This window comes from Hemicordylus capensis, chromosome 4, assembly GCF_027244095.1.
Source record: "Hemicordylus capensis ecotype Gifberg chromosome 4, rHemCap1.1.pri, whole genome shotgun sequence".
NCBI classification, from domain to species: Eukaryota; Metazoa; Chordata; class Lepidosauria; order Squamata; family Cordylidae; genus Hemicordylus; species Hemicordylus capensis.
The window spans coordinates 148,934,624-148,951,115 of record NC_069660.1 but is presented as its reverse complement, the minus strand read 5'-3'; the positions used below and the strand labels follow the sequence as shown (position 1 = coordinate 148,951,115).

The 16,492-nt window shown below is 42.3% G+C and overlaps 1 protein-coding gene across 13 annotated transcripts in view; it reads left to right on the top strand.

Moving 5' to 3' along the window:
- Positions 1-16,492, top strand: part of HMCN1 (hemicentin 1) — a 409,401-nt gene that overhangs the window by 227,911 nt on the left and 164,998 nt on the right. For all 13 annotated transcript variants that reach the window (XR_008305548.1, XR_008305547.1, XR_008305549.1 and 10 more), the window contains 8 exons: positions 402-510; positions 2,035-2,204; positions 3,425-3,579; positions 4,393-4,516; positions 6,012-6,113; positions 6,504-6,680; positions 12,275-12,426; positions 13,719-13,842. Coding sequence is in view for 9 of the 13 variants with exons in the window: in XM_053242914.1 (XP_053098889.1) it covers positions 402-510; positions 2,035-2,204; positions 3,425-3,579; positions 4,393-4,516; positions 6,012-6,113; positions 6,504-6,680; positions 12,275-12,426; positions 13,719-13,842 (1,113 nt within the window). In the remaining 4 variants the exon portion in view is untranslated. The remainder of the gene's footprint in view (positions 1-401; positions 511-2,034; positions 2,205-3,424; positions 3,580-4,392; positions 4,517-6,011; positions 6,114-6,503; positions 6,681-12,274; positions 12,427-13,718; positions 13,843-16,492) is intronic.

The window sequence follows — 16,492 nt, the reverse complement described above, 5'->3', positions numbered from 1 at the left end:
AGCAGTTTTAAAAATCGTGTGTTTTTCTCCGCGCTGCGGCAACTCACAAGTAGACCCCCCCTACCCGGAGGCCAAAAAACAGCCTCCTGGCTCGGGGGTCTCTCCAGCATGCCCTGCGTACCCGCACAGGGCATACTGGAACTTCCGGGGACTGCGCGGCCCCTGAACTCCCAATCCCCCGCCGGCAGTCATGTGGGCGGCTGCTGCTTAGCTCGCTCTCTCCGCAAACCCGATTTGGCTGTTCTCACTTGATTGTGAGAAGAGCCTCAATATCTCTTTCAAGGGAATTCTGTAAACCCTGTTCCAAACTTTCTACTACACAAGACGTAGATCATGAAACAGTATTGGTTTTCAAATTCTGCAGCATTTGACTGTTTCTCCTGGTTTGACTTTCTTTCTAGTGCCACCAAGTTTAGAAGGGGGAAATGAATCTTCAGATTATATTGTGATTCTTCACAGCCCTCTGGAGTTGGACTGTCCAGCAACAGGAACGCCTCTGCCAACAATTACGTAAGGATCTGGAGACCAATAAAAACACCTATTAATTGGTTTGAGATTTGACTGGAAGTAAACAGAACTATTTGATCATGAGCTAAAGAGAAAGGGAAGTAGTAGGACCTTACTCATGACTTTTCTGTAGATGATGTTGCCCTGAATGTTCTAGTGGTATATTACCCAATCACTTTTTTCCAAGTGGCTTGGTGGAAAAGAATGAATAACATCAGGAGGCAAGCCACAGATCTGCTTTCATCCTTCAAGACCCCATTTCATCCAGAATTTCATATCATTTGTATATTTCTTCTGTACATATTCTGCCAACTGCAAACATACCATTTTCTAGCAATTGTGAAAATGTATGGTAGATTTTATGCCTTCACTTAATGAGTTCCATTTTATTTTATTTTTATTTATATTTATTTATTTTTATTTATTTTAATTTAATTTAATTTAATTTTATTCTCTTCTCTTCTCTTCTCTTCTCTTCTCTTCTCTTCTCTTCTCTTCTCTTCCTCCCTGAACAAAAATTAAGGGCATATAAGCTAAGTAAAAATATTGCCTTCCTCTTATCATGAGGCAAGAATCTTTGGAATCCTTGATCAAGTTAAAGTTGCTGGCAGGAGGCTTCAAGGGCCGTTGGATGAGATCTTATGGAATACAAGGAGATAGCACTCTCTGCTCTGGTTCTTGTGTGTAGTCATCATTGCCCTCCCTTTGTTTCACTTCCCCCAACTTTCTACTTTGTCTGTGTCATAGGATGGCTCTTACCTTTACATGCATATAATGGCTTATAGTCTTTCACACACCTGTGTGATAAAGTAAAGTAAAGTGTGCCGTTGAGTCGGTATCAACTCCTGACGACCACAGAGCCCTGTGGTTGTCTTTGGTAGAATACAGGAGGGGTTTGTGTGATACCTCCAGTTTGCTCATGCTTTCTGCTTCTGACCAGTCTGGGAGTGCATTGGCAAGCAACAGCAGCAGCAGTGGTTGGGTACTGGGCAGGGGGTGTGCAGCAGCAGCAGGAGTGGCATGCTGAAAGGGCAGCAGGAATGCCAGCTGGAGGGAGGAGTGGGGAGGTGAGCTAATAGCTCCTCTCTTGAAGAGGAGCTAATATATGAACCTGACAGGGTTGTGGGTGGCCACATCCAAGTTTAAACTAGGAGTTTGCTTTCCAGTTCAGGATACTGAATGAGATGTAAGCTGGAGAACCTGGAAGAGCTGGAAGCAAGAGCTTAATCTGCAGCATGCAGAATGCCAGTCTGTTGACCAATCACCCAGAGAGAACTGCAAAACCCAGAGATTTCATATTGTCTGAATATAGACAATGTGGCTGATACAGCACATTCCTATCCCCTTCTGCACCTGAAGAGAATTCTACATGCAACTCCATGGTAGCTCACTAGACTAGACTTCAGCCTCAGGCCCTGAAATTCAAGACCTGAAGCCTGTCTCTACACAGACACATGTCTTATAGGTTCTTACATTATTCCCCAGTTTCAGTGAGACATTTTTAAAGATCTGCTTTCCACTTTCTAGATGGTTGAGAAATGGCCAGCCTATTGAAGGAGGAGTTGGATATAAAATCTTACTGAATGGACGCAAACTTCTCATCTCAAGAGCAGAAGTGTCAGACACTGGCCATTATCAGTGTATAGCAACAAACAAGGCTGGTGATTACAAAATGGAGTTTGATGTGACTGTACATGGTGCGTTATTTCTCCAGGGAGTAAAATAAGGGCTGGGTTGGGATTTCTTGAATTTATGTCTTTAGCAAACAGCCTCAAAGATATAGTGGTTGACATTTAGACTAACACAGCAGTGGTGCTCGAAAGTTGCATTGGTTCTAGGGAGAGGGGCGATTTTTGTCAACCTCCTCTTCCCTCTGAAGCCCACTATGCCTTCCAAAAACATGGTCCTGAGGACTCTGTGGCCCTCAGGGATGTATTTTCAGGAGGCACAGTAGCTTCAGTGTGAAGGCAAGAACACACTGTTCTCACCTTCACAAAGTCACCTATTCCCCAGAGCACCAGTGCAGTGTTAGAGCACCAGTGCTGCATTAGTCTGGCTGTCAGCTTGCGTTTTGCAAAATTTCAGGATTTTACATTGCATTAAGAAGCTTATTTGTAAGTTGTTAAATTGAACTAATGTGCAGCACTAATGTGAACTATAATATATATCAACCAGACTAATTCCTGTTCTGCTCTGGATCGTTGCAGACAATATTCGTTTAGTACTTCTTACTGCTTAAATAACACTGGAAACTCTAGGTTTCAATTGGGGTCTCGGGTAGACCAGTCCTCCAAGGCGGGCTGATGTGCCAAGTCTGGAGTGGAAGGCTCAGGTTGGTCTACCTGCTGACCCCCAATTGTTAAACCAGCTCGCCTGTTTTTCCGGGGACAGCTGGTCTATCAATTGGGGTCAGTGGGTAGACTAGCCCTCCGCTCCAGACTTAGCGGACCTATCCTTCTCAGAGGACTGGTCTACCTGCCGACCCCAAATAGTAGACCAGATCTGCTCAGGAAAAAAGCACCATTTTGTGACCTGTTTTCCCAACAAAATGGGCCTCAAAATGGCATTTGAATAACCCGAATCGATTCGGGTCAAATTGGGGTTTTTGCTTCAACCTCGAATCAGTGCCTCTACAGTACAAGCTTTATTTCGATCAATGACCAGAACAAACACAAGCAAAAAGGAAAAAGAGAATAAAACATCATAAAATAGTAGTACGCAACTTACATGCAGTGCCTCTATTTGAGGATGAATCGATTCAAGGTTGAATCTGCAAATTGTGCCTGATTTGACCTTGAATCGAATTGCACACCCCTACTAGATCACTCAGAAGAATTAACCCTTAATTCAGAGAACTAAAGAATCTTGTACAGTATTGTGTATCTCTTGCATAAAGTTCTTAAATTGATTTTTGCAGTCCCTCCAACAATAAAATCGACTGGACCTCCTGAGAGATCTGTGGTGATACACAAACCGGTAACCCTCCAGTGCATTGCCAATGGCATACCAATCCCTTCTATCACATGGTTAAAAGACAGTAGGCCAGTAAACACAGCTAGAGAAAATATCAAAGTAAGTACAAAGGCTTAAGCAATCCACAGCTCTAAAAACAAATAACCATTTCCATGTGTACATCAGAGATGCAAAGCAAATAATGTGATTCGATAAAATTCTATTAATGTAAAACAATGCAAGCTTTTGAATTACATGGAAGTTTTCGGCTGAATGAAAAAAAATATTGGTTTTATATCTGGAGCAACTCTGGTTACCAATACAAATGTCTTTAGATACTTCAGATACATCGCCTCCTATTCATTTTTTTTCTTTTCAAATAAAAATGAAACATTTTGTAGTAGGACTTAAAAATGGAGCATCACTTAAAAATGGAGCAATACAATTTAAAACCTGCTGGCTAGTGTACCATAAATCTGTCTGATAGGCTAGTACCTGTCCAATCCACAAAAAAATCCCGGTCTTTGTTCTAAGAAAATTGGAATAAAGGAAGAGAGGCAAAGAACTGAAATGGACTGATCAGACTGATCCAGAAACTTGATATCTAATTTCTGGTAATCAACTGCCTCTATATCCTCATAACAAAGGGGCTGAAGTTGTTGTTTTTTTTAAAACAGTACCCTAAATTGTCCAGGTTTAAGTATGCAAGCAAAATTTAAGTATGTTTATTCAGTGTGCCTTAAATTATCCTAATTACTGAACAGGGATTTTAGTTGTAGGTTGTAGGCTTTGGAATTTTTGAGTATCAGACAGTAACCTTAATACTTTGGGAAGGAAAATTGAACTTCTTGCAAACTGTGCTGATATACACAATGGTTGTGACTGAATTCATGATCTCAGTGTTTGATTGTTATTGTTGTTTTTCTGGGGCAGCTGGAATCTTCAGGACGCATTCTCCAGATTGCCAAGGCCCTGATGGAAGATGCTGGCCGATATACATGTGTGGCAACAAATGCAGCAGGGGAAGCCCAGCAACATGTCCAGCTGCATGTATATGGTAATAGCTTTCTTCAGTTTGACTGGCAGCTGACTGTGTCCTATTTATTGATCACACTAGGTTCCCTCCCCTGTCTCCATGCTCATTTTCCTGCTCAGGTTTTTTTTAATCTTGCAAATGTTTCTAATGAGTGTGTTAGCTTCAAACACTTCTAGTAAGTTTAGAGACTAATTTCTGTCATTCCTGTAAGTATTGGTTTTGCAGCGGGGTCATCGGTTTGTGTGAAGAAGACCACTGCCTACAGTTTCAGGGCGAGTTGGGTGTAATGTTTTTTGGATACAGGACTGTATCTTGAAGACTTCTTTCAATTTTGCAAGGGGGAGGGGCACATTTGACCACTTCCTCTTCTTCAGCAGCTGGTTTTCGGGGAGTTCAGGGAGAGCAGAGAGGGGGTTGGGGTCAAAAATCACCTTGCCTTTTGCCAACACTTCTTCTGCCTATGGAAAATGTTCTTAGGTTACAAGTCAGGATTCATCATAGGAGACTTGCTGAGCACAAGGGATAATCTCTACACACAGGCTTTCGATAGAAAGGTATAGACCTGCTGATTTCCAATGAAGTAACTGGTGGCCTTCACTGAAGACTGGGGAGGAACTCTGAAAGATGTTTCAAGGAGGAGGAGTTTGTGACTTTGCTCAGTCTCCATACCGAGTGGGCTGAGATCACTAGCTGAGCAAAATTCCTTCAAATATGATGATTATGAATGTGATTCCTGTGACTGTATAAAGTTATGTCAAATTCTGCTCTCATCAAGTGAAATTCACACAACTGTAGAAGTATTCTTGGCCTGGAAGGCAAAACACCTTTCAATTATATTCAAATCGTGTGACCAATATTTTATTGATATCAGGAAAAAATTGAAGTTCTGTGCCCTTTTCTCTCAGGAGGGCTGGTTTTATGAAATAATTTGCTACTGTTCCACACTATTTATGTAAAGCATTTATATGCCCCCTTTCTGTTCTACAGCAGAATCTGCAAGGCAGCCCATAACCTTAATAAAAACAATAAATAAAACACAGACTACCTCAGACTATCCCATTGCAAAATAGATCCTTTAGTTTGGGGTTGAATTTCCAGCAAATGTTAGAGAGAACTCAGTGGGGTTTTTTTGTTTTTTGTTTTTGCTGGATTCTATTATTTTAGTTAAATTTGAACTTGCCAGATAACCAAATTGATTCAAAACAGGCCCAGAAAGGATCTCATACTCACCCTGTTGCTCCCATATGTATGATACTAGATGCCACATCTTCCTAAACATCCCAGGGGAAAGCGGGGGGTGGGGGACCACTCCAGATTTCTGTGAGCTCTGTACTTAGAAGTATATTCTCAGCCTATATATCAAATATAGGCTTTTGGCTGAATTGAATCAATTTGTGCCATTGCTGAGACAGAGCTGATAAGGTCTGAAATTGAATAAAAAGCAGGCTAGTTGCAGAAAGAGCCTGTACATTGTGTGGCTGAATATCGGAGACAATAATTTTCTACTTCTTTCCAGAGCCACCCACTCTCAAGGATGCAGGGAAGATGATAAATGAAACTGTGGTTGTGAACAATCCAATACAGCTGGAGTGCAAAGCCTCTGGAACTCCTTTGCCAGGTATGCACACTCTTCTCATAATTTAAAAAAGTCAAATTGACGGAGGGAGATGGGAGAAATCCACCAGCTGCTTTACCCTAGAGTAGTTCCATGTAACTCTGTGGGATCCCATTTACATAGTTGATGTGTGATATTTATCTCTGCCCTGATGCCAGTCCAGATGGAGGAATGGGACCCCCACAGCTGCTGTTTGCTTCATGATATGGAACCCCACAAAGCATCTGTTTTACATCTGGGCAGCTAGAATAATACAGATGACATTTGAACAAAAGACTTCTATGGGTTTCTGGAATGCTTTTCCTTCTAATTACCTGTGTATGTTCATGCAGAATGACTAGTATTGTATCTCCCCACCTCCTCGGTCCTGTATTCTCTTGTTTCACTTTGCAGCTATCACATGGTACAAAGATAACCTGCCTCTCACCATCACTGCCAGCATCTCTTTCTTGAACAGAGGGCAAGTTGTTCAGATTGGGAGTGCCCAGATCTCTGACACTGGCATTTATAAATGCATTGTGGTGAATGCAGCAGGAGTAGCTGAGCTGTTTTACAGTCTTCAGGTTCACGGTAAATATCGCCTCTCATAAAACGGACAGCTGCGGGGGGGGGGGGAGCACTTCTCTGTATTTCATCTGGTCTTTTCAAGTTTTATTGCTTGCACTTAATACCTTCCAGGTACTCGTTAAAATCTTTTTCCATGGGGGTTTGAGAAAAAAGCCCAAAGCTCTGTTTTGTAACACTGACATAATTCAAAATGGGAAACCACTATGTTTAGAAGTGTTTGCTTGACAGACTTACGCAGTGTAGTCATGTCTGGAAGATAGATTTCAATGTTACTATTCTAGCAAACTGAATTGGTTATTTGTTTCATTGCTGCTATTCTTTTAGTGAAGGTAGCCTTCAGCCATTTCAGACCCAGGACTCACTTTTTCATCATAAACCAACAACATGGGGTCCACTTTTTCATTTCAGTTGTTTTCTAACACTCTCTGTCTTGTTTGTCTATCTTTCTCCCTCTCTTTTTCCTGCTCTCTTCTACTCTTAAGGAATTTGTGCAACAGCAGCTTTTCATGATGATTGGGTGAGGAAGATACATTCTTAGCATCACATTCCATGAAATCATAATTTGTGTTCTGCTCCCTGGTTTTGTTAATGTCAAAACTTGTTCCACTTTAAAGTGGACTCAGGAGTTTTGCTTGATTGGTGAAGAGGTTAATCTCGTGTCTTGGCTTCAGAAAACTGTTAACTACATGTCGTTCAAGATGCATGGCCACTTTAGGTATCAGTTATGTTCAATTTGTACACTGCCTAGAGATTGATGTATGGGGCAGTATAGAAATGTAATAATTAAAAACCATCCATGTAAATTGCTATTGCTAGAATTTGGCATGCTAACTTACAAGGCCTCCATTCTCCAACTGATCTAAGTAGAAACTATATGCAGTTGCTTTTAATATTAATTGGCCAGTAATGACCCCTGAACAGTATATTTCCTTGGGAGCATTGATGACCCAAGACACAGCCATCAGCTATTAACTCCACCCAGTCATTAATTACTAAGAAACATTTGATGTCAAGGATACTAACATGAAGAAAAAAAGAAAATTCCAAATATTTGGAGTACTGTATAGACTTGTTTAAATATGGGAAATGACAAATGTCTGTTGTACCCTGGAGGGTACAGTGTGTCTTTGTGCATTTTGCATAGACAAGTTGTACGCTCTTTGGTAGGACTGGCATCCAGGGTTGGCATGGTTGGGCACTTGCTGTCACAGCCTGGCAGGGGGCCCACCGCTGACCTAAGATGCTAGTTCAGTCTCCTTTTTCTTGATGGGAGAAGTGCCTGACAGCAGTAGAATAAACAGATTGCAAGAGAGTCTCACCTTTGCTTATTCCAGGCATCGCATTCATTGGGCCTCTGGGGAGTTTTCCCATTCCCTGGGGGGAGTGAAACAGTACTCCTTTGTACTCATTTTAGACTGACCCAGAAGCTTCTTGAAACATGAGAGAGTCGTGCTAGGGGCCTCCCCCACCCACTTTAAAGTGAGAAACCCTCAGAAGCCCCTGTGTGATCAGAAGAAGCTTTGGGGGTGATCATCCTCCCAGTGGGAACAGTGTCTGGAGGGGGCAGAGTAGTCACTCTCTTCCTATCAAAGGAACTTGAGAGAGTCACTCTCTACAGCCTCCAGGTGCCCTCCCATTAGGAAATATGACCTCACCTCAAGAGTCCCTGCGTTGAGGCAGGTACCTCTGATGAAAGTTCCCATTTCTTGGTGGGAGGGGCTCTTGGAGGAGGCCATGGAGCATGACTTGTTCATTGCTGCTCCAGCCTAATTGCCACGAGGGATGTGGTGGGGGTTGGGGAGATGGAAAGAAGCTGAAACTAGGGAATGGGGAAGGATAAGATGTAAGAGAACTGCTATTAGTAGAGAAGGAAAAAAGAATGGAAGAGAGCTGTGATTGTGGGACAGGGAAAGAGCATGAAAATGAAAGCCAGCCATGTTTGGGAGAGGGGGGAAATAAAAGGGAATGTGGAAGGGAACCATGATGCAGGAGAGATAACATGAGAGAGGAAGAGAACTAATCGAAAATGGCCTACAATGGGAGGAAAGAGAGTGTGAAGGAGAGCTGTGGTGGGGCAAGGGAGGGAGAGAGAAAGGAAGGAAGGAATGTGTGTGGAAGAAATGGAGCAAGGGAGTCACAATGTGGTTCCCTATAGACACTTGTGCCTGAATGTCAACAAAAACCTGCAGTAGCCTGTGCTCCAGGACGCTTTCCAGATTGGACACTACAACAGTGTCACTACGTGTCCGTTAAGTGTGCTTCCGTATTGCCTGTGTATTGACATTGCAGTCCCTGTGCTGTCAGCAAGGTGCCATTCAAATTTCCAAAGCCTTCTTTAGGTTTTTATTGTTACATTACGGTCCTACAATTTTGTGGAAAGGGAAAGGGGAAAAAAAGCAGAAGCTGTATTTTCCTGTTGTTGGGATTTTTGTGCAAACTAGAAAAGACTGCTCCCCCTGCTGGTGGCTTTGTACAACATCCTTTAATTACGTTATCAATTCGAACATGCCAAGCCAAAGTATTTTACGGCGGTTGTAGCCTGTAAGCTAGAAAGCGCCCCGTGGGATCTTTTAACAGTCCAGTGTTAGTGGGCAAGTTTTGTCCCCAAGTGTGAAATTAGTGTTTCTTCATAAGACTCAGTAGTAATTACTTATTAATATGGGATGAAGCAAAGGTGTGTATTTGCAAACATCAATTGTGGAGACTTCTGCCCCCTGGCCCTGATGGATTCAGCTATAAAGAATGAAGGTTGCTCCATCCTGAATTCTTTTTTTTTGGGGGGGGGGACATGCTAGAGAGTGGCAGAATTTCAGGAGAATGAAGTGGGTTCTTGGGACACTGATTTTTCTTTAATATAAAATAAATTACCCACTATCTGAGTCTCCACTGTTACTGTACATGATTAAACTTACCCATTGTGTTTCCAGGATGATTTATCCCATGGCATTGCATACCCAGGAATGCTGCCCACCTCCTCATTGCTGAAAATGTTATTATCCAGTTGGATTCATTTTGAACCAATTTGATTCTTTTCGGGTTTTGTAGCAAATACAACTCTGTGCCCAATCCCCTGTGCCACCATTTCCCAATTGATATGCTTCCCTAATTTGTTTTCATTTAGGTACTATCCCCTGCTACTTTCATACATTTTGTCCTTTGTCATGGTAAATATTGCTCCCTAAGGTAATGTTGTAACAAACAGAGGTCACCTAGTTCCACCAAGCCTACTTCCCATTTCCTGGGCAAAGTTAGTAGTTTAGTTAACTGAATTATATAATTAGAAGCCAGAAGTCATATTTTTGGAAAGACTGAAATTTTACTAGGTAGGATAATAGAAAACCCATTCTCCATCATTTTATGGCCCTGGAACACTCAGAACCACTTTCTAGCTACCTGGCTCATAACTGCTTGCTCTTTCCTATCCCTCTTTATGCTAGAACCTTTTGTATTGTGTATATGTGATTTTATTTTACACTCACAGACACACACACACCCCATTTTGGGGTGGGTGGTAAAAAGAGACCTGGGCATGTTCTTCTCTTTCATCTTTTGACTTGTACACTGTTCTTGGGTCCCATGATCATATGCCTGTTAACAGTTTTTAAAAATATCATGGGTAATAAAATGTTGAAAGCCAATTAAACATTTCATTTAACTTAATAAATTTTGTTATTTTAGTCTCTTTTCTGTAATGGAGTTTCTTTTAAGTTAAAATAACTCCCTTGGACAGACTACAGTTCATAGGCATAAGGATTGGTAACAGAGGCCACAGAGATTTTGTTTGTGCTGTGGTAAATTAGAATATATCTGCATATAACATTTTCAAAATGCTTTGCCAAGTAGAAACCCTCCTGAGATGCCCATCGTTGTAGAACAATTAAACAAGGTTTGCTTTGTGGCAAAACTATGGAAACTAACATTAAATATAAGATTAAGTGATAATAGAGCCAAAAAAGATAATGTTTATGTACTATAGGACCATTTGGATAAGATACTATAGGCTAAGTGAGCTGGAATTATATTTCTTGTAATTTGGTGCTGAAAAGATAAAGTGTATTTTCATGTTCTTGTCTGAATGCTATTTCTTCCAATATAATACCATTTGTTTTTAAAATGCCTGCATATCAATGTATATTTGAAAACATTTTGAAAATATATTTGGCCATTAAAATGAGCTTACTATCATTACAGCATATCTGTGGAGTGTACTGACATATTTCAGTATATGCCAGTATACCAGTTTCACCTGCCATTGCTTATTTATGTCGTAAACTGTAGCTTTATTTTTTGGAAATCTTCTCTGAGCAGGCTTGTGCAATATGTAAGAGTAGTCTTGATCACATGACTACATTGCTTTTAAAAAAAAGAGTCCAGTGGAACCCATCTGTCTCCACAAAATTTCTAACCTTTCCCAAGCTGTACAATAAATTATTTTCAGCAAGCCATTCATCTTTGATCATGGTTATCTAATTAAAAAATCAGCATTGCTGGGAAGCACATACCTATCCTTCCTGATAGATGTGAAATGGACAGCCTGTACAATCATTCCTAAGAGCTGGTTTGGATGAGATGTCCGCTAGCACATGTGATCTGGACAGGGTCACGCAGAGAGTGTGCCTGCCCTGATGTCACAAGATGACCTTATGTGCTGTTGTCCTTATGTCCTGATCTCCTTATGTGCTGTTGGGGCATCCCTTAATTCCATGAGGGAGTTGTTAATCTGAATTACCTCTCCACACACAACCCAAAACCCTGTTTAAAGATCTCAAATGAACTGGCCCTTAAAAAGTTTAATAAAAACTGCCTGGGCAGACTGGGAAAACAGACCTATCTTGCTTTGTTTATTTTAATAAAATACAGTTGGTAAAAGGACTTAAAAAAACAAACCCTAAGATATAAGACAAGTAGAATAATAATTGGCTACATGGAAACAACTGTGGGGAAGCAAGAGCATAAAACCCATATTAAAACATGACTGGGTTTTAATAAAAATTTTAAGAATGTTTTTGCCATTATTATATTTTGTTTTATGTTTTAAGGTGCATTTTGTTGTTGTTATTATTTCAGTTTAGTTGCTTATATTCGTTTGGTTTTAACTTGTTAGCTGCCTTTGGATGTTCATAGAAAGACAGGATCTACACGTTTATATAAATGCTTTAGTCAGCATTTCTGTGTGCGCTGATTCCATGTGTCCTCAGTTTGAACAATCACTTGCGAGATTCCTGTAATTCAGGTAGCAACTTGCAGTTTTCGCATAGCTTCTAAACCAGAAGTAGGCGACATTGGCTCTTCAACTGTCGCTGAACTACAGCAACATTTTTACTGGGGGTGCTGGGAGTTGTTCAGCAACAGTTGGAGAGCCAAGGATGCCTAAACAAATGATCAACTATGTGTCATTCATGGAGGAGGAAAAGAAGACCCACACCCCTGCAAGAAGAAAACAATATCCAAGCAAATCCCATTAAAAAGAGAGAGATGCACGCACAGTTTTGAAAAAAAAATTTTTAGGATACATGCACATACATCTCTTGAATGTTTTTGTTTGTTTGTTTCTGTTTTGACCTTGCATTTTTCTTGCATTTCCCCCCTCTTTTCAGTTCCACCCTCCATTGCTGACAATAATGAAGTGATAACTGTTGTAGTAAATAATCCAGTAAGGTTGGAGTGCGAAGCCCGTGGAATCCCTGTTCCCATTCTGACCTGGCTGAAAGATGGCAGCCCTGTTTCTAGCTTTTCAAATGGCCTCCAGGTACTTTGCTAGTGTTAATACTTGTATCCCTCATAATAATTTGGTGGAATCAGTGATTTTGTCGCTTGGGTGAGCAAGGTGCTTCTCAGGGGTGTAGCTATAATTGAGCAGATGGGTTTGAAGAACCTGGGCCCCCCTGCTCCTGAAGGCCCCCCAGCTCCACCCCTCCCTATTCTCTTCATTATCTTCCTCACTCCAAGGGGCCACCAGGGAGAGAGTGAACATGGGCCCCTTCTCCCCTAGCTATGCCCCTGGTGCTTTCCCGGATTCCACACTGGAATGGAGTGGACATAAGTCTTTGTGTATAAATCTTGTTTCTAACTGAGCAAAGAGGAACCTTTTAAAAGTGGTTGGGGCTATTCTCACGAGCAGGAAAAATTGGGCTAGGAGAGCCTAGCCTGATTTTTGCTGCTTGTGTAAACCACTGCAGGCGAGCCCGGTGGCTTACAAGCGGCTAGCCCGCTTTTGTAGTCTTCCCTTAAGTGTGGGTTTGCGGAGCTAGCGCTCCACAAACCCGGGCTTCCCGATCGTGAGTAGCCGCAGCATGGCTCCACACCGCAGCTACTCATGGGTAGGACCCCAGAGGGGAGGCAAAAAGCCACCTCCCGGCTCCGGGGGTCTCACCAGTATGCCCTGTGCATTCGCTTTCCCTTTTTTTTTTTTTTTTTTTTTGCAAATAGCTTGTTTAGCCAAACCCAGTTTGAGATTTTGCTGCCTGAGGAGTTGACCAATAACTAGAAATTGTTCACATTTCAAATTAATGCAAAGCAACCAGACTGTAAAGAAAAATCTGGAAATGTTATAAAGTGGAATTTCTATGAAGATAAGGCTCGTTCACATGACCCTAAATAGGGTCAGAGGAGTGCCCAGCCAGTGTAGGAGAGCTGTGGGCACTCCTGATCTGCAGTAATGTGAAAAAGGCAAGGTAGGAAAAAAGCAAGTGATTGTGTGGGAGGCAGGAGCTGGGTACGATGGCTTTTTGGCCACCTTTGGTAAAATGCTGGGGACAGGATCTGGGAAGAGTGCATCTGTCTTACCCAGCTTCCACCTTCCACATTATCATTCTCCCCTCCTCCTCCTCCTCCTCCTCCTCCTCCTCCTCCCTTGCCTTTGAGTTCACATGACCACAGATTGGGAGTGTGCACAGCTCTCCTACCCTGGCTGGGGACTCGCCAGCCTGTTTAGCGTCATGTGAACAAGCCTATAGCATCAAAGAAGTTGTGATTATGTTTGATGTTCTGAGCTGCTCACGTTATGTCACCTGATGAGAACTCTACTACTCCTGTTTTTAGATTCTTTCTGGAGGTCGTATCCTGGTACTGACCAGCACACAGATCAGCGACGCAGGAAGGTACACATGTGTTGCAATCAATGCTGCAGGGGAAAAGCAAAGGGATATTGACCTCAGAGTTCATGGTGAGGATCCCTCAAAAATTTCCTTAAATATAAACCCTGAAAGAAATATCAAGAACTAAAATATCAGAGGTTCCCAGTGTGGGCCAGGGTACTCCACCACACCCCATAAACTTCTGAACCATCTTCAGGAATACTCTGTGTCTGCGGTGGGTGCTCCTACGTGTATTTTGATAGTTGGCTTTTATGGGGCAACAGCAGTGCTTTCTTCTAGGGTGCCCAAGAGTTGTGCATGCATAATACACAATGAGGCTATTCTTACAATTGCAGAAAATCGGGCTAACCTCCGCTAGCCTGATTTTCTGCAATAGTGAGAACCACCGGGCTCGGCTGCGAGTCCAGTGGTTCTAGAGCGGGTAACCCGCTCAAGTACCCCTCCCCTAAAACCGGGTTTGCGGAGCGAGCGCTCCGCAAACCTGAATTTTTAAAATTGTGACTAGCCATGGCGCAGCTCCACGCCGTGGCTACTCATGAGGAGACCCCTGTAGCCGGGAGGCGAAAAGCTGCCTCCCAGCTCTGGGGATCTCGCCAGCATGCCCTGCGCACTTGCACAGGGCATGCTGGAGCTTCCGGGGGCCGATCACCCCTCGCTCCCCCCAGCTCCTGCCGGCTCCGTTACAGAGCTGGCAATCATGTGGGCGGCCGATCCAGCCGCCCAGGGCTCCCTCCCTGCTTGTGTGCGGGGAGAGAGGGCTTTGCCTGCTCTCCCCATGCACTCTCCAAAACCGGATCTCACTGATCATGAGACCCGGCTCAATGTCTTAATTGTTTTATGTTATTGTAAACTGCCCAGAGATGGAAGCTTGGGGTAGTCTAAAACAGACAAACAAACAAACAAACACCTTTTTGCTAGGCTATTCAGGCTGCACATTTTAAGAAGAAAGCCTCAGGATGTGTTTTTTTTCTAATTTAGTGTCTATTTAATGTCACATTGACCTTTTTTATGGTGAAAAATTACCGATGTGGCTTATTAGCATCTGCTGGATAGGAAATTTGGCTCTCCAACCCATTTGAATTTGACAGCCCTGCAGTAGGGAGTAATGTTTTATTGATCCTTCTGAAGCACATGGCGCATTTGCACACCACCATCAGCTGTCCCCAGAGTTATGTAAATGAGGTGTGGAAATGGAAACGCTTATGTATTTTCTTAAAAAATTGGTGCACATGGAAGAGGCATTTAACATTACTACACAATGTGGCTCACCATGTTAGTGACAACTACATGTGATAAGTAACATGTAATGGGCCTTCACATTATATAAATTGCAGCATTTAAAAAAAGAGGAGAGAATGTTTATATGTTTGCTGCAAGAAGATTAATAGAAGGTGTTAGCTAATGAGTCAAATCTAACGTCAAATATAATTCTACAGATATACACCACCTGCAGAATCTAGAGGAAAGAGTTGTGGTATGCAAGGGCAAGACAGTGGAGTTGAATCAGCAACATTAATGTTTTAATGAGACAGATATTATTTACAGGGAGGCAAGTGCAGTCTGCCATCAGTGCTCTTGCTACTGGCTGTTTTTTTCGCCATGCCTCTGCTCCAGGAATGGAATAAACGTAATTAAAGCACCATTCAAAAGGTGGCTTGGATCAAGGAATGGATTAACCAAAAACACCACAACACTCAAGATTTTTTAAATGTAATGTGTGAATGTGACAATGTGAATCTTGTAGCTACACACATCAGAGACTCAAGCTTGGTTTCAGTTCCTTGTCAAGTATACATTTGGTTTCAGATCTGGGTTTGCTGCCACCTAGTGAGGTGCTTCACACAATTTGTGTGAAACACCAGGAGGGTCAGTGTGGGGAGAGCGGGCTTAGCTTGCTCTCCCCGCACACGAGCAGTTGCTCGTTGCTGGGTGGCCGGATTGCTGCCCAGATGAGCGGCTGCTCCGGTCAGGCACTCCTGCGGTGCCTTCCTGGGGTCCTTCCTATGGGGTCCTTCCTGGGCTCCCTCCTACCCCAAGTGTGCCAGCCAAGTGTGGTTGACAACCCCGAGTGTGGCTGACACACGATCAAAAGAATGAGCTTAATGGAGCTCTTGCTCCGTTAACCTCTTTTAAGGGGAAGAGTTGTTATGCGGGCTAGCCGCCAAGGAACCACCGCCTCACCCGCGAGCCCGGTGGTTCCCAGGATTGATCAAAACTGGGTTGGCCTCCGGTGAATACCTTCAGTGTGTGCAATTTGTTAATTCTAACATACTTAGGCTTTGCTTCTTATTTTAATATTCAGTTTCCTTTGAAGAAAGTTAAGCTCTGTTAATAGGTAGGAGAATCAATCGGAGGTAAAAGATTTGTAAATACATAATCCATTAGCAGTACTGAGTCCAATGTTGTTCTGTTCCTCCACAATCACAGTTATCTATCTATCTATCTATCTATCTATCTATCTATCTATCTAGTTATTTATTTTATTTATATACCACCCCTCCAAAAATGGCTCAGGGCAGTTTACAACAAATATATATTTTAAAAAATCAATTAACAGTTAAAATCAAAACTAAATAAATGGAACAATTAAAATCATTTAAACATTAAAAACATTAACATCAAAATAATTTAAAACCAGCATTAAAATTGTAAACCATAAATCTAATTAAGAGCCTGGTTGAATAACTGCATCTTCAGTGCCCTTTTAAAAGTTGCCAG